Raw genomic sequence first — 20951 nt, 5'->3', positions numbered from 1 at the left:
TGTCCATCTGGACATGGATTCATCACTTTCATGGAATCACTAAAGGTTTTTACTGTGTTGTCCATTGTAGGTTTTAAACAGTAAAATCACCTTTATACCTAGCACAAGGCTCAAGCAAAAGCCTTGAATCTGGCGCGCATTCGTGGAGTTCGCTTTGTCTTCTGAAACACTATTGGCCTGTAAAATTGACCAATCGGAGCCCTCTGTGTCCCCTGGCGAGCGGCACGAGCTCATTAACATGTAGTTAGCCGACCAATGGGTGACTGTGTTTACCCTCTCCGACATGAGAAGCACGAGCTGATGGGTGCACTGAAAGAGGCTCACTTGTCAGAGGCTCGAGCCTCGTTTCTCTGGTCCTGGGGCTCGAGCCCAGCGTTGCCAGATGAGCGAGAGCCATTGCACCTCGACTGGAAAACTTGGAATGAACCATTGCTGCATGATGTATAAAATGAACGTCATACTTGATCTGTCTCCTCGATGTATTTATTTTAACGAGCATTTGAGCATAAGTTATTGTTATGCAAGGATTTAACGTACCAGTAAGTAATTCATTTATTACGCATTTTATCCATTTTGGTTTTGATGAAGATTTCCATTAATACATTTGATATTTGTTTAGTTCGGTTTTTTCCCCTTTCATTTCCTTCTGCTCAAGTAAAAAAAATCTATATGTTGTATAGTCAGCAATTGTCTCTAAATCACTCTGTTGTCAAAGCATGCATAATAAATTGAATTAATTTCAATGGCCTGTGGCTAATTTCATTCCATATTTCATCGCTGGCTTTGTGCAGACACGTCCTTTATTTATATCACATGTGATTTCCTTTGGTGTATTATTATTATTATTTTTCATTATACAGATGCTTACTTTGAAATATGAAATGAGTTGTCCATTAGGCCTGTAGCTTAAGCATTGAGTGACATTTTATTAAAACTTCATTAATAGGATATTTACAATTATGATTATCATAGTCTCCTTATGAAATATTTTTTATCAAAAATATGTTTATCAGTACTATAATTCTAGTATTTTAAAATGTATTAATAATATGGGCATCAGTTTGATAGCTTTGAAAATACACTATATTTTTTAAGTCATGATCTAAAACACAGCCTTTCGCTTCGTTCTTTAATTGTAAAGTGACTGGATTGGATCTATTAAAAAGTAGACAACACAAATAGTAGTTGCACTTCTTTATATCTTGTAAAAATGTCTACATTTAGAAAAAAAAGAACATTGTATAAATGTGTATTCCTTTGTAGATAGCATTTAATGGTTATTTTTTTTATACATATATTTTAAATTATAATGTCAAGGCATACATGAATATTTGCAGATAAACGTTTATTTGTGGTCAGGAGCTATGCACTTGGGTGCGGCCGGTAGGGAGAAAGGGAGGCCTGGTCAAAAGAGAAGCCGCGAGAGGTGGAATCCCACCCGGGCGGATCGGCTCCGCACGGGCGCTAGTAGACCAGCCTCGAGCGCGATGGCAGGAATTACTAGAACATGATTTATCATCTGATTTGCCGCTTGCGATTGGATTTTCAGAACACCACAACAAAAAGTTACGAATGGCTACGTTCGTTGCTACATATTGTTTGAATAATTGTTTACATTGTTTCATTTAAATCATTTCCACGCTTGACAAAGCTTTGTTTTTATTAATTCGATGTCGCTGAGGTTTTATTGCTGTGGTCTGAAATGACCTTCAACATTTAATGTATTAACAACTGAGATGACTAGCTGTCTGTTCGTTGTAAGAAACATTGCGGTCTTTTGTCATGAGAAAAGGAGAGGAAAGGGACGGGCAGTAATGGCTGACATGGAGCAGTCCTGTGGGGAGACAAAGAGAAGCATTACGGCCGTTCGCCGAATTCGTGGTTGCTTAAACTGCTAGTAGTCTAGCCGAATTCTTTTGCATCAATCTATACGATTGGTAGCGTTGAATTGAAACGACTCATATGCACCTTAATAGCCGAAATGATTTAGCGCGTACAACCCGTCGCTTGATTTAAACCCATACAAAATGATCTAAAGGTTAAGGTTCGTCGTCTCCGGACAATCAGCAATTGAAATCGCTCGAGAAACCATGCATGCACTTCCGATTGCGGTAAGTTTTGAAATCTGATTAATTGCGGTGCCATGATAGGCCTTTGATGTCCTGAAATAAATACCAGAAATAGGTCACGGAAGATGAAAGGGAAGAGATGCAGATGTAGTTCACACACACACACACACACACACACGCACAGAGAGAGAGAGAGGAAGAGAGAGAGAGCATTTTCAACAATAGAATTCAGTCTTGCTTTGGTTTGTTGGGTTATCATAACAATCGACAATTAATGATAAATAATCTGTAACCACAATAGGCCTACACATCTTTTTAGGCACGTTAAGGAATTGGCCTAAACGACATTTAAATGACAGTTTATATTACAGCACCTGTAGAGGCCTGTGATGAGACTACGTCTCCAGTGTAGCCAGACTAGGCCCATAGCCTAAATTGCCTCCTGGATCAAAGTATAAATGCCAACTCAGACTTTCCCCAGCACTATCCTAATATCAAAACAACAATTGTGCTATAAACTAGCGATCGTTGCTCTAAAACAAGATGGCCTATCACAGTCACTGTCAGCCCTGCCAGTGTCATACTGCATTAACCTTGCATTTTCAATGGCACTATTCAGATAATCAAGAATTGAGTTGATCAAGCACACTGATACTGATACGCCTCATCTTTTTTTTCTATCTCCAGAAAAGATGAGTGGAGGCTACTGTTTTCACAGCGTAACTCAGCAATTGAATGACCACCATTCTTAGAACATGAGAGGATTCCCTGCACGTCTGATCTGATGCCCTTCTCTTACCTCCTGAATTTTGGATTACCGACACTACACAAGGATGGAGGGCCGAGATTTCGCTGCCCCCGCACACCTTTTATCTGAGCGGAGCGCATTGGTGCATCGTGCCGCGACTCGAATCTCTTCAGCAGGCCACAGTTCTGTCCAACACACCAGTCATTTTCCAGCCGGAAAGTACTACCCTTCTCACATACAGATGCCCTCACATTCAGGTATTTGACTTTTCTTTCCCTTCCTTCCTTTCCCTTAAGGAATTGTAGGAAACATCTGATATGCTTATTAACTGGTCTGGAAATGTAACCCACTATTAAAGCCCCACTACATTAGATTTGCTGTTAACTAGTAAGAATTACGCTACTAGCCTATTTGTTACTAATATCTATTGGTGTTATTGTTTTCATTGTGAGCTCTTATTATTTCTGAGGTGGCAGTCGAATGGTAGGCCTACTACTTGCCTGATATTATTTTACGAATAATTATGTGCTTTTTATGGTTTATATATTTCCATCATGTTATTAAATTCTGCAATTAATTAAATTATTAGATTGCGATAATGATTTGAAACTACGTCTACCCGTCTTCTTCGGATATAGCCTACGCAAATGCATTGTGTTGGCTAAACATATTGTAGGCTGCTGATGTTCCGGTCAGAATATACTGATCATTACTCGATTGGACTGAAAATTACGATTTTTACATAATATCCCCACATGTAGTGACAATGACATGCTTTAAACAAATGTTCTGTGATGACGTCGTTTCAGTAGCTTACCATGCTCGCCAAAAGCCAGAGCGAGCATACATTGGGGAGAAATGCGCATGTCTGTTTGGGGCTAGCTGAGGTGGTTGGGTGCAGGTCATATCCCACGTTGGCTTGGAAGCAACATAGTCCCGGCAGTGAGGTGTCGAGGTGCGAATGAGTTGTCAGTATATGCAATTGGTTTAACAGCTGAGTTTGCTATGCACCGGGATACATTTAGAGTGAGCATGATCACACAAGAATGGGTTACACCCAATTTAGAATGGATTAATTAAAGACCTTACATAATTTATCATCGGAATATTTGATCATAAAATGGTAAGTGACTGGAACTCGTTTCGTGATCGAGTTGACGGCATTCTACCTCGTTTACCATACCTATGTACCCCATAGAGAACAGAAGGAGAGATATCTGGAATCATTCTTGATTGTTTTATTTTTAAAATCATAACTGGACTTGCTTGAAAAATAGTAGGCCAAGTAGTTGTAGTGGACTGAAAGTCATACGCGCCAACCCCCGTGACATCACATGGACATAGAGGAACTGGAATATTTTTGAGGTTTGGGGTTGCATTTGCCTAGATTCCAGCAATACTCAGTGCAGTGTGTCTGAGTATTCAACAGCTTTATATGAAAACTGTCATGGGAACATAACATAATGTCAAAAGAGAAAATACAATACAATACAATCAAGGCAGTGTGTGTGGGCATGCATGCATATGTATGTGTATTAGTTCACATAGTATGTGAACTGGGGGGGTAAATATTACTAGTTTGACACAAACTTTATTTTTGATAGTAAAAAAGTTGTGAGGAACACCATTGGAAGATAAATGAGTTTAAGGCCAATAGACAGGTCAGCTTTAGACCCTTTTAAAAGCTACAGCTCTGTAGTGATTTAGGTTTGCAGTGGGCAGTTGGTTTGTGGTGTGGTGGAAAAAGGCACAAACACAGCTGTTTGCACCCTGCTGAGTGGCTGGTTGTGTGATTGCTGTGGTTGTGGGACTGCTGTCCCTCAGAGGAAGAGGACATGCCACCATATTTCTGAGGACAGTTGTGTGCTATATGGTGAGGCGGGAGTGAGCCACATGCGTGTCAGCAAACATAAGCAGTCTGATAGAGTTCCAGTGCTGCCACACTGCCTCATGTTGCTTCTTCCTGTTCCTGTCTTAGAAATAAGAGACAGACACTGTACTTTTGTTACCATGAACAAAACTAAAACCCACTAAGTCAGAGAGTATTGTCCCGTATGACATATGTAAACAACTAAGTTCCATGTAAAAATGATGCAGTTGATATGAAAATGTTAAAACATTTAATCAACGAGTACTAAATGCACAGACCGAATATAAAAACAAAACATGTGTACAGTCTACGAAAATACACAATCCTTACCCCCTCTGTATCCGCATAACATATACAGTATGTGGCTCCTATGGATGCTTATGGATGCATTTTTTGTTTGCTTCATTTTTCACATGATTCACACACATATTCAGTATCACAGACTCTGGTCTTTAGAAAACACGCACCTACACATACACACTCATGCGTGTGCACGCGCACACACTAACAAACACACACAAATTGATTGATTGATTGATGTAGACTATGAAACATTTTACATTTAAGGGTTTTTAAGTGTATGTTTGTCCTAAATAACAGAGCAGATGATTCTGCTGTATATGCTGGGATCCTAATGACACTCACACTATCTGATGCTATCTGAATGCCTGAGCAGACCTGAAGATAACTGTCATGTCTCTTATCATCACGCCCTCAACAATTCACAGCTCTTAATTTCAGATTACTTTTAAAGCATCTGTTATCAGTGACATTTCGGAATACCTGCTCTTGCTGGAAGTGTGTTCTGTTAGCTCCTGGACATCAGCAACTACAATTTTCAGCAGTCTAAATGAATCAACCAATCCACAAACCTCCAGACACAGCCCTGCCTGCTATATTTTGCACCGGCAACACATACTGAAATTAGGCGAGGCCTATAGTGGCTTTGTTTTGTGCCATGTTAACACCGCCTGCAGTGTCTTTGACACAGACCCTGTTTTTTCTCACCCTGACTCCTTTCTCGCCTTCATGGCCAGTTGTCAACCCCTCACCTTCAACTTGTAACTGTCAAACCCTGTTAGCTTAAGGCTTTATTCGTAGTTTCATTCCAGTTTCAAGATGAAGGCACTGGGTTTACTATGTGTATCAGGATTTGGGCTTTGGTCTACCTTCTATGGGCTCTGGAGCTAAATGGGTGTGATATGATGGCTGTGTTGTGAGTGGCTCAGCACTGATGTGCCTCAGCAGATTGCATTGGGAGTGCAGTCTCAGATGACCCTGGTGTGAATGTGCTGCCAATCGGTGCTGGGGTGAGCTGCTCTTTAGTTTAGGACACTGTGACATAGATCACAGTTAGGTGGCTCCTGACTGCTGTGTGTGTGTGTGAGAGTGTGTGTGTGTGCATCATAGTGTGTAATACCTGCTGTATTGGCTTTTGTAGAATTTTTTGTTCACTTCTCTTGCCTCTGTGGCATATGAAGTCACATTATCTTGAAAAAGATAAGACATGCAAACACACACACATGCACGCATGCACTCACGCACACACACACACGCAAACACCCACACACACACACACACACGCGCATGCATGCACGCACACACGCACACACACGCGTTCAACAGCAGAATGAGAAATCTTCCTGTTACTCCCTTCCTTGCTCTGTTTAGAGGGAACCGTGTTCATCGTTTTGGTTTATTTGACAGTATGAGTGTCCATTTATTTAAAAAATATATACCATTTATTTTTACTCATACAAATAAATCTTTATAATACGTAGAATGTCACTTGGGTCCTTTGTCCCATCTGTTTTGAGCAATAGACAAGATTACCTCCTCTATGAAATTTGTGACTCGCAAATGATAATTAACTGACTCCCAGATGGTTCCATGTGTGCCCTTTACCATAAGAGTATTTATAGACTACTTAAGAATGATAAGGATGCAGCATTGGTCCAGATGTGTCAGTGTAGGTACACTGTTAGTCTTAATATCTCTGTGCACAGACTGCTTCAGAAGGCAGCGCTTATAAGTGAGGTGGGATACAATGGCATAAAGAAGTGTGAGAGAGAGATGTCTTTGTGTGTGTCTCTCTGTGTGTGTGTGTGTGTGTGTGTGTGTGTGTGTGTGTGTACGTGTACATGTATGCATATTACCTCTAGAAGAGAGGAGCTGTTTCATGATGTGCCAGTGTTTAGATTAGATTAGATTAGATTTTATTGTCATTGCACAGAGTACAAGTACTGAGACAACGAAATGCAGTTTAGCATCCAACCAGAAGTGTGTGTGTGTGTGTGTGTGTGTGTGTGCAACTGTCATATTTGTTTGAAGGTAAAGAGAGGGAGAGAGAGATAATATGAGAGAAATAGAGAACAAAATATCTCCACATCTTCAGCACATTGTCATAGTTTAAATACCCCCCTCAGTTACGGATATGAACCTTAACTTAATGACTTCAGGAAACAAACCTTTCCAAGACCGTAATTAAAGTGTTGAGTTTCGGGGAAAAAACAGCCTTACATCCCACTACAGGTGAGCTTCAGATAGCTCGGTAAAAAAGTCCATAGGGGCTAATATCACTTGATCACCAAATCTCTTGATCACTTTAAAACATTATTGACCACATAAATGGTGTCAGTATTGTGGTGATTGAGCTGTGCACGGGGCGAAAAGTTGTTTGAATAAAGACAAATAAAGGGAATTAAAAACCCAAGAATATGGTTTGGTGCTGGATGCAATAATTGCAGGGAAGAAATGGTGGAGTTGTTAGTTCAAACACCATTGGCCAGACAACATAGTCTTATAAAATACTTTGAAACATTGAAAATATGAGCACCAGATCAAATGACAATTAGTAGGGTACCATTCATTTAATATTTTATTAACTGTTAAAAAAAGGGAAATTTGGAGCAGTACACAGTGCACAAATGTAAATTGAAATACCAAGATACAGCAAAAAGAATCAAACAGAAACACAACAACAGCATGTGAAATTTAGTAAATACAACATGTGAAATCGAATTAACGCAACGTAAGCCCTTTTTACAACACTGTCACTGTACTGTTTACAACCAAAAGTCCCAAAACTATTTCTAAATGGTTGTGCTCTTGACAGCATTTGAAAGGAAGATGCTTAAACACAGCTGCTCTTAGCTGGAGAAGACTATTCAGTTTTGTTCCCGCTGTTTTGGCTGTTTTCTTGACATCTGAAATCAAGAGCTTATTACTCTAATTCATAAAAGTGGAGACAAAGTGCGCCCTAATAATTAGGGAAGCTATTTATTTAAGCAGCATTCTGCTCAGTCAGTGTCTTTGATTCACTATATTGGAACAATAAAGAATGTTTGAGGGTCATGCCTGAAAAGAAGGATTAAGCACATCTGCAGTCTGTTGCAAACATTGTTCAGTATTTACATTGATGAATAAGTTGTTTATTTACAAAAGCCTGGAGCCATTGAGCTCCCCCTCTAAGCCACTGCCATCATGTGTGTGCTTTATAACAATGACCTGCTGCTCTTTTCGTCTTCTGAAGACAGACTGCGCAGACCCTTCATCTGCTGGTGCAGGACTATCAGACCAAGGCCTTGGCAATACATTTTAAAATGAGATCTATTATGAAAAGATGGGGAAATGACATCCCCTGAAAACTCCAGACATTGGAACCACAGATAGAGATTCTCTCTAGGTAACTCTTTTTGAGAATACGATGGAATATACCTTAGTCTGGTCATTACATCGTCAGGGAGATTTGCTTGACAGTCAGAGCACTAAAAAAAACCTAAACTGGCAGAGCACTCTATTGTATTTAAAAATCCACTACAGAAATGTACAAGTCTCTTGCAAAGTCTTGGATAGAACACCACATTTATTTATTCCAGTCAATAGCATTTAAGGCCCTAGGACAAACACCCAGCTGTAGCCTGCATGAGAATTCTTTTCAGTTCTAACACCAACTACTGCATGTAGAGTCTTGGAAGCACATCAAATCCAACCCAAAAGGCACATTTTTAAGCCATGCAACACCACACAACACAACTTAGTCGAGTTGAAAGTGAAGCGTTGTAACACACGAACTCCGATCCATTCAGAGCTTGTTCAGACAAACCACCTCACACCCTAATTGGTGTTGACAAAATGTGAACCCAGCAGAAGAGGAAGACTTGGAACCCTGAGGAACAGAATAGAACAAGTTCTCAGGATATGAATCCACAGGGGGCCGTCCCTCTGTGAGACGGCAAGGGAGAGGTACAAGTCTGGTGGCCAGAGACAGACGACCCACTGAGCAACAGATGAGGGTCAGACATTCATTCTCTGACTTAATTGGCTAAAACAATGACATACCTGTCTGCCCAGGATTTCCAAAATTACAGCAAAAAAAATCCCTTTTCCACAAAACCATATGCTATTGTGAGATGTACAGTCACTAAAACACCTAAAAGAACACATATGCATACATTAATATATACACTGAGACACATACACACACATCCATGCATTTTTAAATATACATAGACATACATCCATGCACGTGTGTTGTGTTGGTCTACCTGTTTCCATGGAGACAGATGACGACTCAGATCCTGGGCCTGAGATTAATGGAATCAGCCTTGGCCTGAGATGTTAGCATGTTAGCTCAGCGTATAAAGGCTAATGATGATACTGGCATCTTGGTTCAGTGCAGGGAGACTGATAGCTCTGTTGTGCACTGCTGAAAGGCTGATTGCTACTGTTTTTTCCAACACCAGTTAATTAAACAAAGCCTCCATAGTATGGAGCTGAATGCTTAATATAACAGCTAATGATGCTGTTAGTCCTTTAGCTGAAAGAATGAATGATTATGCCATACATTATCTATTAGACTAATGGCATTATTTACATAAGCTCAAGTAATTAGGTGAAGATTATACTATCATGTGTAGCTAGCTTATTGTATTAAGTTGTGTGGTTACAACACATTAGTGGCCTGTACTAAGGGTATTATAATATTTGAATGCTAAGTGGTTATTATTTAAATAGTTCAGGTAGACTTTTAGACCTTTTGTTTATGTGGAGTCACCTATCTCTCTCCCTCTCTCTCTCTGTCTTCCTGCTTTTCTCTCTTTCTCACACACACAGACAGAGAGATAGATAGAGACATACATCCATTAAACACCAGGGCAGATCAAAGTCTTACAAACTGACTTTTCTCGCATCTAGCCCGAAAGGGAAATAGTTTCCGACATCATTAGTCTCTACTTTTCCTCCTCTCCTTCATCCTTTCCATTCTCCCTCTCTCACTTCCTCAAACACCTCCACACTCACCACATCCACCAGACTCACTGCACAAGCATGTGGTGTGTGTGTGTGTGTGTGTGTATATGCAGAGATGGAGGTATCCATAACTGTCCTCTCTTCCACCCCCTACTTTCTCGCTGTCCTGGGGGTTCCCAGAACACAACAGGAAAAAGCAGACACCTCCAGAGTATGCGTGATGGTCCCAGTTGTCGACAGACCAATAGGAATTTGGCTATTACTTCTTATAATGTTTTCAAGATGCTGTTGCCTGTTATAAGGAAATCCCCCTCTTCAGTAGCCATATGAGACTCTTTCTCACTATTTGCTGCTGACAGGAAACGGTCACTGAGTCACCGAACGGTACCCGCTCCAGGAGTCTCGGTTAGTTCCACATCTGACCGCTCCACAGACAGCGTGCTCAGTCTGTTTACTGCCGGAGTGTAGCCTACCAACGTGCGTTTCAGCGCTCTTCGACTCTGGTGAGGTGGAACCGTGAAGTGTCCGCGTGTTTGTGCGCGCATAAACCTGTGCCTTGTTGTCGAGACAGCTGTTGGAAAACGTGTTTTTTCACTGACACACAATGTTCTTAGTGGGTAAGTGAAATGTATCTTTGGTCCTTTGACATGTTTCAAATAGAAAGCCTCTCATAGGGTCTGTGATGCCATCAGTGAGCTTAGTAAAGATGTGGGCTGTTGGGTTATAGCTTGGCAGTGCACAGAGAAACTCACTGTATTCCGGGGGGATTCTGGAATCTCTCTTGGATAAGTGAACTGTCTTTTGAGTTTTGTCTACAAAATCATGGAATGTCTCTGTGTATCGTCAGTAAGGTCATGGACAGCCAAGTTTTGTCAGTGAAGAGATCGTTTGTAGGTAGGAGGAGAGGGGAACTCTATGTGTCTTGCCCATGTGTGCACAAAGGGACTCTGGATTTCATTGGGGGTTTTAAATGGCCTCTTTTATTAGAAACATTATCTTTGAAGTCTTGCTTTTGGCAATTAAGTAATTATCGGATCAAAAGAAGTAAATACATGAAAGTTTAACATTAGAAAGGAGACCAAGTTTTTTTTTTTTTAGGGGCAATGTTTGTGGTGTGGTAATACATGTGTGGGGGATGACAGAGTTGGATGGGTTTGCTCACTGTCATCTTTGTAGTTTAATTGTTGTGTTGTTGAAGCAGTCTAACAAATGATCTGAGACAAATCTCATTTGCAGTTATTAGCATAGATCAGTGTGTGCGTGTGTGTGTATAGGGGTTGTACTGTTAGCTAAGTGTGTGTGTGTTTGTGTGTGTGTGAGAGAGAGAGAGTGTGTGTGTGTGTGTGTGTGTGTGTAGGGGTGCTCTGTTACCCTAATGTGTGTGTGTAAAATAGATGAGGCATCAGGGAGGATTACCAATCCTATCTGGAAAAGATTAGCACCCCCACAATTCCCAAGCAGAGAACCTAAAGTGTGTCTAACGGGAGCAGAGCTGACTGTGTTAAAGAGGAAAGGAGTGGACTTAGTGGGTTTACTCTGTGGTATGTGTGTGAGTGGGTGTATTGTGCATCTGTATGATGATTATGTAGGCTTTGGTTCCTTCCTTTATGAACCAGTCAATTCACTGTTCAGCAAACATGAACCAGTACATTGACCACCCATTTGATGTGGCAAGAGGTTTGTTTGGATTTATAATGACAATTCAAACCATCAGATACAATACACAAGAGTTTGCACAACACACCTTCCTGAGTTAAAAAATACACATTTAGCCCTATGACCTGTGGTAAAAAAAAAACCAACATGAATTTGCCTTCTGTATGTGAAATATGGAGGGGGCTTCATGTTGTCTCTCTCTCTCTCTCTCTCTCTCTCTCTCTCCCCTCACAGGCAGTGGACTGGTGGGAAACTCTTCCTCCTCCTTCATGGGCTCCTTCCTGGCCGGTGGTTTGGGCTCTGCCCCGTCTCACCCTCCGCACCCCTCAAGGCCTCCATCCTCCCCCTCCTCTCACTCCAGCACCTCACAGATCTGGTTCCCCCACTCACATGAGGGTGAGGGAGCGCTGGCCCACCCTTATAGTTGCCTGTAGCTGACCTTTAAGTCTTCTCCTACCTGCCTGCTCTTGTCTTTTTTGCCTGCACGAATTCCAGTGTCTCTTCGATCTTTTCAAATGTTCCATCTCTGTCTTTCTGCTTGCTCATCCACATTCTTCTTTGTTGGTGTGATTGTCCGATTGATTGATTGATTGATTGATTGATTGATTGTCTTGATTTACTGGTCTAGGTTGGTGGTGGTGGTTGGTTAGGTTCTTAAATAATGGTCCTGTGAAAAAGACCAGTAGTGGCTCATGGTACATGTACTCTCAGCCTCACGGTTGAGTTCACTCTCAGACCGGAGCTAGCTCTCTCTTCGATAGCGCTACATATAGGTGCAGAGTTGGGCCATTCTACGGAGAGAAGTCTTCAGTCCTCTCGCTTCCTATCAGTTGATCCGGCAGCCTGTCTGACACCTTGTCTTTGCGCTGCGGATTTACAAATTTGCTGAGCGGCAGTCAGGAGAAAAGCTTCCTGAGGAAAACATCTTATTCAGCTCCTGCTGCTTTGTCATTCAGAAGCCAAAGAGTGTGTGAGTGTGTGTGTGTGTGTGTGTGTGTGTGTGTGTGTGTGTGTGTGTGTGTGTGTGTGTGTGTGTGTGTGTGTGTGTGTGTGTAGGTAGGTGTTTGCTTTTCAGCATATCTTCTTATAGACCCTCATTCTTTGTGTTGAGCTGTTTTGGCTATGCTTAGTGTCTGTGTGAAAATGTTCTTGCTCTCATATGTTTGTACATATGTGACATAATAAGGGTTGCCATGCCCTCAACTTGCACACACATGTAAGAATTAAAAACAATATTGGACACACTGTCACACACAGACACCCAGTCACACACACACACACACACACACACGCACACACAAGCATGGAATGTTTGATGGATTCTAGAATCTGACATTGCAGCAGTCACACCTGTAAAACACACACCAGCTCCAGTGGACTTAGAGGGTAATAGTATGGTCAGTCTTCTTTTCCTGATTGGCTCATATCAGCGATCCCCTCTGCACCCCTCTCCTCTCTCAGCAGCAACAGGGTATCCTCGTTTCTCAGGGACGCTCACCCACACCTTCCTTCCCATGGGCCCTTTGGATCACCATGCCAACAGTGGCGTCCTTTATGGCCAACACCGTTTCTATGACACCCAAAAAGGTATGCCGTGTCAGACATCAATGCCTCATCCACAGAAGATAATGATTCATTAGCTGTTGCTGTCAGAGAGTAAAGATTAACATCATAAACAAAATTGTACTCTTTATAGTACACAGTAGCCCATGCAACATGAAAAAAATATACTCCCTGCTGATAAGTAAAACATTTATAATAATGGATGTATTGAGTGCAGACTATACACTGTACTAGTGAATTGCACTCACCAGACATAGGCTTTATAAGCTAGTTGCTAGATACCATTTTGGCTAACAAGCTAACTAGCGATTCCAAATTGTACAAATACTTGATAGTCTGGGTTTGCAATATTTTTTAATATTCATTATTCATTCATTCATACTGAATTAAAGGTGACATGGTTCTGCCATGATTATAATAATTTACTTTTATTTGACAGAGAATTTCTACTTGAGAGGGCTTTCCTCTCAGCCTCTCCTCTCAGCCAATCACAGCATGCCACCAATCTCCAGGACGGGGCACGGGGGAGGGGCTAGCGGAAAAACTCCCGAGCGAGGCATGTCCCTGTCAAGCAGGCAAAAGGAGCCAATCAGCAGCAAGCAGGAAGCCAAGCAAAGACAACAGCATCAGTCCCATCAGCTCCAACAGGCACAGACTACGCAGAATGGCCAAGCCCAGCACCAACATTCACACCAACCCCACCCCCAACCCCAGCGGCAGCACCAGCACACTCCACAGCCCCCTCATCCGCACCATCATAGCCACCACCACCAACACGCCCAGCACCCCACACTCAGCATGGAGGGCGGCAACATGCACCCAACAGCCCCTCCCCCTCAGGCTTTGGCCACGCCCCTCAGTGCCTGCCTGCACAACAGCAAATCTCCCAGCAGCCACTGTGGCAGTGTCAGCTCCAAGAGCGCCAGCTGTGGCGAGGGTGCCGGGGGCCAGTTCCCAGACCGCGTGCGGGGAGAGATGAGGATAAGTGAGCAGCCCATGGCAGACTGTGTTCAGCGTGAGCAGAACATCCAGCACTCGCTGGCCTACGCCCTCCCACACACACTGCCTCCTGGGGGCGGCGGGCACCCACGAGGCTTCCACTGCCTGCAGTTCCACCCTCACAGCCACTACAACCCCCCTCACCCAGACCTCCTCTACTCCCACCCACCTGCTCCCTTACCCAACCCCCCCATGCCCCACAGGACAGGCCCTGCATTGGCTGAGCAGAAGGCAGCGGTGCCAACGTTTGGGCCAACCGCGGGGCCAGCTGGGGAAAAGGCCAATGGGTCTTTTCAGCTCGGCAGCCCTGAGTGTCATGCTATTAACAGTGGGAGTGGCAGTGCCAAAGAAAAGTCTCTGCAGAAGGGCAGTGGCAGTGATGGGCATGCTCAGGCATGGCACAGGAAGCAGATGCCCTACAGGAAGGCAGAGAAAGGGCCAGACTGGGCTCTTAGCCATCAGCAGCAGCAGCAGCAACAGCAACAGCAACAGCAACAGCAACAGCAACAGCAACAGGAGCAGGCTCAGGCCCAGGCTCAGGCCCAGGCTCAGGCTCAGGCTCAGGCTCAGGCTCAGGCCCAGGCTCAGGCTCAGGCTCAGGCTCAGGCTCAGTCTCAGGCTCAGGCTCAGGCTCAGGCTCAGGTTCAGCTCCAGAACAGGACCCCACAGGCATCCCCTGCACGCTCCCGTAGCGCAGACCCGGATCCCTGCAGACCCCCTACAGCGCAGCAGCCCAAAGCCAGCCACCAGCAGCAGCAGCTCTATGCTACTGCTCAGGCCTACAGAGACTGTTCGCACCCAGGCCCCCCTCCAAACCACTCACCTCTGACGGCAAAGCCCCTGGTTCAGGATGGACGTGGCGGGGGCGGCACCTGCTCCCTGCAGAGGGAAGGGCAGAAGGTAGCCCGGATACGGCACCAGCAACACAGCCGAGCGGGCTCCGGCACGCCCAGTCTGGAAGCAACTCAGACCAATGGAGGTCACGACCCCAAGAGAAAAATAGACCTGACACATACCCCAACCCACAACCTCAGTTCCAACAACAACCAGAACCAAACTCATCCTCATAGCCACTCCAACCACAACCCTAACCCTAACCATAACCATAATACCAACCACAACCTTAATACCAGCCATAACTCAAACCCAAACCCAAACCTTCAGTACAGCTACACTAGGCAAGGGCATCAGCCTCCAGAGGTGCAGCCCTGGCCCACTACTCCACAACGACCAGAGACACAACGACAGCAGCAGCAGCAGCAGCAGCAGCAGCAGCAGCAGCCAGCTGCCTACATGAGTCCCATCAGTGCTCCTGGAGCCAGACAGCACCCTGCCATGGCTCCCCCTGCTCCTGTCCCTCCAGCTCCAGGCCCTCCAGCCATTCCTCCTGCCCCTGCCCTAGCAAACAGGTCTCCTCAAAGGCCTCCTCAAGGGCCTCCTCAAGGGCCTCCTCAAGGGCCTCCAGCGGACAATGGGGCCATGAAGAACCTGTTGAAGTACACCACCCAACAGCAGCAGCAGCAGCAACAGCAGTCTCTCTCCCAAAAGACTCCATTCGGAGGGCTGGGGAACCTGAAGACCAGCTGCTCTCTGCAGGGGACCAAACCAGCGCTGCCGCCCAGAAGGTCGTCCTCCGGTGAGAGTCAGAGGGGCGACTGCGGAGGGCGAAGCCGTGAGCTAAGCGAGGCGGTGCACGGAGAGGGGGAGGTGCGGCAGCCCCCCGTGGGGATCGCTGTTGCCGTGGCAAGGCAGCGGGAGCCTCCCTGCCGCATGACGGACAGCCAGGCCAGGGGGAGAGGACAGCCTACAGTGAAAGGTAAGGATGACCCCCTAGAGTGCCACTGGTAGGGACATTTAAAGGGCATACATGGAAGTACAGGGGTCAGTGTGCATTAAATATCTGCCAGAGGACCTTTCAATGAGGAATGTCGAGTGTGATCCATAAAGGCCTATCTGAAGGCAGACTGGTTAGGAACCAGTTTAGGAAGCAGTTGAAGATTCAGTCTTCTTTTGTGGTCAGACCACAAAGAGAGATTATTGCTTTAGTTTTTGACCATGTACATTGTTACACTATCATTGTTGTATTTTTCATCATTTAAATTAATTCATTTATTTCTCGTTCACAGTCTTCATTACTGTCCAAATATTTCCTGGCAATGTAATAAGGTCTTTTGACTCTGGTTTCTGTCACACGTAACCTTAACCTAGAAAACCTTGGCCACATAATATGGGAAAGGGGTTTTTCCAGTGTGTTTGCTAACACCAATGACTGATGTGTTGCTGTGGTTTCACAGAGTCCCCATCTGAGGATGACAGGGGAAGAATGAGAGACCACATGGCTCTTCACAGAGATAGTTTTATCAGGTAAGTCACCGCAGTGGTCAACGGCCATCTTGTTTCTCAAGCCCCTGCCCTGTTTGCCTTTTGTCTGCAGTCATTCCACAGTCTCCCCTCATCTGTCTTCTCAGGGATAATAAGGACAGGCTGGAATTTGCGCGTATTCATCCCTCCAACAGTTGCCATGGAGACTTCAGCTCTCACCTCATGGGGTCAGGCGGGTCCGCTCTGCAGGAGCAGACTGCACACGCACACTCTGCTCACCACCATTGGATGGCGCAAACTGGAAGCCCCTCCCTCTGGATGTCAGGCCACTCCTATAGTAAGTACACTGCCCAGAGGTACAGGAAGAGCTAGTTCAGGGTCTAGACTTGTATGTATGTAAGTGACCTTGTAATTCCAAGCATCCATTTGTTGAATAGACTGGGGGAATTGATAAGTCATGTTTGTTCAGGCAGGTGTGTGCTTGTGCTGTTGGTGATTGCCATTGAACGTGATACTGTGTTTGTGTGTGTGTGTGTGCGTGTGTGTGTGTGTGTGTGTGTGTGTGTGTGTGTGTGTGTGTGTGTGTGTGTGTGTGTGTGTGTGTGTGTGCTTGTGTCACTCATTGTGTGTGTTTTTGATTCAGCAGGTCTGAGTCACTCTGCCCTGCACCAGAGCCTCCCCCCAGGCTTCCCGGCATCTGTGCCCCCCCCTCTGCAGCCAGTGCTGCCGCTGCCACAGGAGCCCCCAGCCCTGGTGATGCTGCCCCCTGACAACACCACACACACCGCCTCACACCGCGGTACGGACAGCCACAAGGACCACACACTCCCCTATCTATTGTAATTCCTGTCCTCCCCCTCTCCCCTGCTAGTCTCATGGCTCCTGCTATGAGAGCCAAGCTCATCTCCAGCTGTTCACTGTTCTCATCCGGATCTTCCCCTACTACACTTCCAGCAGGTCCAGCTAAGGAAGGAAGTAGCATCCAAAAATCCCTTCCTCTGGGAAGCATTAGTGGGGGGGTGGACACAGCTAAAGACCCTCATGTGTAACGCAGGCAGTGTGAGAATCTGGAGGCGTATGCTTGAACTGTGACTAAAAGTGTGACCTTAAGTAGGCTCACACACATATACACACATAGACATACTTAGTAAGCAGTGATATATGGCATGGGAAAAAGTTTCTGTGTAGATCTTCATGGTGGGAGACTGTTGTGGGAAGCAAAATCATCATCATCTATCATGTCAATATCTTGCATTCCATTAGAAATCAGTCATAAAGAAGAACAGGAGAGAGAGAACTAGCAAGAGAGAGTGTAAGAGAAAAGTAGAAAAAGTTAGAGTGGGAGATTGACAAAGCATGAGAATGTTTTGTGTGTGTTTTGACCTCTATATAGTTACTGTGTCTGTGTGTGTGTGTGTGTGTGGGTGAGTGAATGTGGATCTCTATAAGTGTATGTGTGGATCTGTATAAGTGTTTGTGTGTGTAATGAATGTTTGTGTGTGTTGTCTGTGTAGATGTGATGGACTCCTCGGCACTCTGGCCTCCAGTGTTCCGGCCTCAGGGTCCAGCCCACATGCAGCACCCTGCTGTGTTCTCCCGCCAACAGTTACTACGGCAACAAGAGCTGTATGCACTACAGCAACAGCAGCAGCATCAGAGCCAGCAGCCACATAGAAACAGTCATACACAGGTAACACACTCTCACACATGAACTATTGCCTCTCCTCATACATCCCTCTCACTCTTTGTTTACATTTCCCTAACTTACTCTTGGACCCCCCCCCCATACACACACACACACACACACACACACACACAGTCACACACACACACACACACACATGCACAGGCACACATAAGACTTTCTTAAGAAGAAAAAAGAAAAACATGAAATAAAGTATTTGAATCTCAGTAATGAAAAGTGTAATGCACAACAATTTGACACTTTTTGAAGTGTGTTTTTATAGCCAGCTGGTTTTGGTATCTTCAAATTTTAGAACACGTCATTCCCATTAATCATCCAGGATATGCACTATGTAGTTCAGTTTTCTGGGCTGGAACAGCTTGCGAAGAAGTAAGAAAAGCTTTCAAAGCAAAGCTTTTATCGGTGCCAACTGAGCTGTTGGTGGATTTTGCATGCCTTTTTTGGGAGTTAGCTTGCTAAGTTCAGACCAAAACTGCCATACTGCTGCTTTAAAATGATTGTTTCTGTGTGCAGGTACAGCGAAAGCCAGAAGAGGGTGCTATGGAGCTGCAGGACATCCTCTCAGAGTCACGGAGCCCTGCGGGGACCCAGCACTTCTACAACCAGTCCAACATGGCGCCCCCCACCGCGCATCTGTCCCCCTGCTGTCAGTCCCCCTGTCTTAGGCCTCACCCTCAGAGTACCCCGTCCACTCCCTGTCCTGCCATCAGCCCGTCTCCCTCGCTGCCCCCCAAATCTGTTGAGCCACAAGGGCAGCCTCCACACGACTACCCACAATCATTAGAGCCTGGTAAGCCACCTCAGTGCTATCGCATGGCTAAAATGTCACTTGTTCCATTCAGCTGTCTCCCATATTCAGTGTTAATATATAAATTACCATTGTTTGGATTGTGGTGTTTTGCTTTGAATACTAATAGTTATATATTTCCATGTTCTTCACTGAAAGTTAAATATGGTGCATACTGATCACCTGCTCTCTTTCTCTATAGACCTCCCTCCTGGATATACATATCCAGCCGTCAACATCGCATACAGGGGAGACCCCTCCCCTCAGGATGCTCCATTGGCTGAGCCTGCTGATTTGAATGCCATTCAAGCTGAACCCACAGAACATGATCCACCCGCTCTCTCTGGCCTGGGGGAGGATTTTGAGTGCCAGACAGTGAGACCCCTCCCGCACCAGGAAGTGGTTGAGGCGGTAGAGGAGAGGGTGGCTGAGGAGGTGGAAGAGGAGGAGGAGAAGTTAATGGGATCAGGAGCGGTGGCTGCGGCTGTGGGGAGTGTGGTCATTGGTTGCTGCGCTCCTCTTGCGCTCGACTCCGCCTCTCGTCCAGTCAGTCCTGCAGCAGAGGCATCTCCGGGCAGTGACCCAGCTTGTGAACCTGCTGTCACATTTGACCCTTTGGTGACCTCTGACCCTTCAGCGACCTCCACTCCAGTAATCAGTGAATCTGCGGAGAGCTCCGATCCCTTGGTGACTTCAGTGCCCTCAGACACCTGTGAACTCCCAGTCACTCCTGACCCGTCAGCCACCTGTGAGTCTACAGTAAACCCCGATTCAACCCTCGCCTCGGAACCCGAGGACACAACATCAGACACAACAGCAAACTGTGACCCCACCGTGACCTTTGAACCCTTGACGAACTGTGAAGATGAGGGCAGCTGTGAAGCCTTAGAGCAGGAGGGCGAGGAAGAGCCTCCAGAGGACAGCGTCTCCCAAGATGCAGTGCGTGGCGATGAGGAGGAGGCGCATTGTGACTCGTTGAGCTGTTGGAGTCTGGAGCTGCTGATCGCCGCTGCCTTCTGTGGGGATGCACCTCCCCCCTCCCCTGCACCCCTCACCCCCTCCAGCCCCCCGCACCACGGCATGGAGCTGCTCAGCGAGCTGGCAGAGCTGCAGCTGCAGCAGTATACCATCGACAACAGCCAGGGTTCGTCACACATACAGAAACTATGACACTCTCTCTCATACACACACACACACACACACACACACACACACACACACACACACAAACACACCAAAACATACATATACTTACATGCTCAAAGATACATACCCTTCCGCACATATATAGATACATGCTGAAATGACTAACTATATTTAAGCACACTGTTAACAGTGAGCATACAATGGCAAAGTTTTACCCCAGTGAATATTACTAGCCTTAAACTATTTTGAAGCTTACTTCAGATCATCAATCCTCAACAGGATCAAGCCCACTATATATTTAATGTGTACAAAGTTTCCTGAAATTAGTTTATTTTATCCTCATGGTTTTACCTGACTAAGGGCCCTGATTTGATAGATGTGCACCGTGGGGTCTTACGCGCAACAAAGAAGGGCATCGCATGAAGCCATTTTGATTACTAGAGCCCATTCATTTGGTAATAACACACGCACAGCCCTAAGCGCAAAGCGACACCTCATTTGGGTGTATCTGATCAAGGCAGGCGTTTGAGAAAGTTTTGAGTGTTTCCTTTTTTTAAATGTAACCTGCATCTTGGTTTTCAAGGCCTGGCAGGCGCATCTAATCTAATCTCTACTATTACTAAATTGACCGATCATTAAACTCAACAAAATATGTTACCAAATGGCTAATGGCTACCCATCCTTACTAACCCTTGCACTATATTCTACATAAATCATTTCCATAATAGCTTATGTAGCTTGCTTGCCTGCGTGTTTATTAGGCCCATAGGCCTATATATTAAAATAATTTGAAGACCACAGCAGTGATTTCACTTTGGTAGTTTGAACTGGTGGCT

General features: G+C 45.1%; 2 protein-coding genes across 2 annotated transcripts in view; both read left to right on the top strand.

The window, feature by feature from the left end:
- Positions 1 to 332: 332 nt before the first annotated feature.
- On the top strand, positions 333 to 14719 carry LOC105899276 (BAH and coiled-coil domain-containing protein 1-like; the record flags this gene model as incomplete). The annotated part of the gene is made up of 5 exons (XM_031570337.2): positions 333 to 539; positions 2757 to 3074; positions 11828 to 11989; positions 13055 to 13180; positions 13596 to 14719. Coding segments are annotated over exons 2-5 (1584 nt in total), but the record flags the coding sequence as incomplete, so codon positions are not given.
- A 27-nt stretch (positions 14720 to 14746) lies between these two features.
- The window catches only part of LOC105899277 (BAH and coiled-coil domain-containing protein 1-like), a 19371-nt gene continuing 13166 nt past the window's right edge, over positions 14747 to 20951 (top strand). Inside the window, exons 1-7 of the mRNA XM_031573493.1 lie at positions 14747 to 15971; positions 16450 to 16519; positions 16624 to 16814; positions 17124 to 17276; positions 17992 to 18167; positions 18696 to 18972; positions 19172 to 20113. Coding sequence (XP_031429353.1) covers positions 15449 to 15971; positions 16450 to 16519; positions 16624 to 16814; positions 17124 to 17276; positions 17992 to 18167; positions 18696 to 18972; positions 19172 to 20113 — 2332 coding nt within the window. The 5' untranslated portion in view covers positions 14747 to 15448. The remainder of the gene's footprint in view (positions 15972 to 16449; positions 16520 to 16623; positions 16815 to 17123; positions 17277 to 17991; positions 18168 to 18695; positions 18973 to 19171; positions 20114 to 20951) is intronic.

The sequence above is a fragment of the Clupea harengus genome, chromosome 1 (assembly GCF_900700415.2).
Source record: "Clupea harengus chromosome 1, Ch_v2.0.2, whole genome shotgun sequence".
Lineage (NCBI taxonomy): Eukaryota > Metazoa > Chordata > Actinopteri > Clupeiformes > Clupeidae > Clupea > Clupea harengus.
This window is presented reverse-complemented; position numbering and strand designations above follow the sequence as displayed.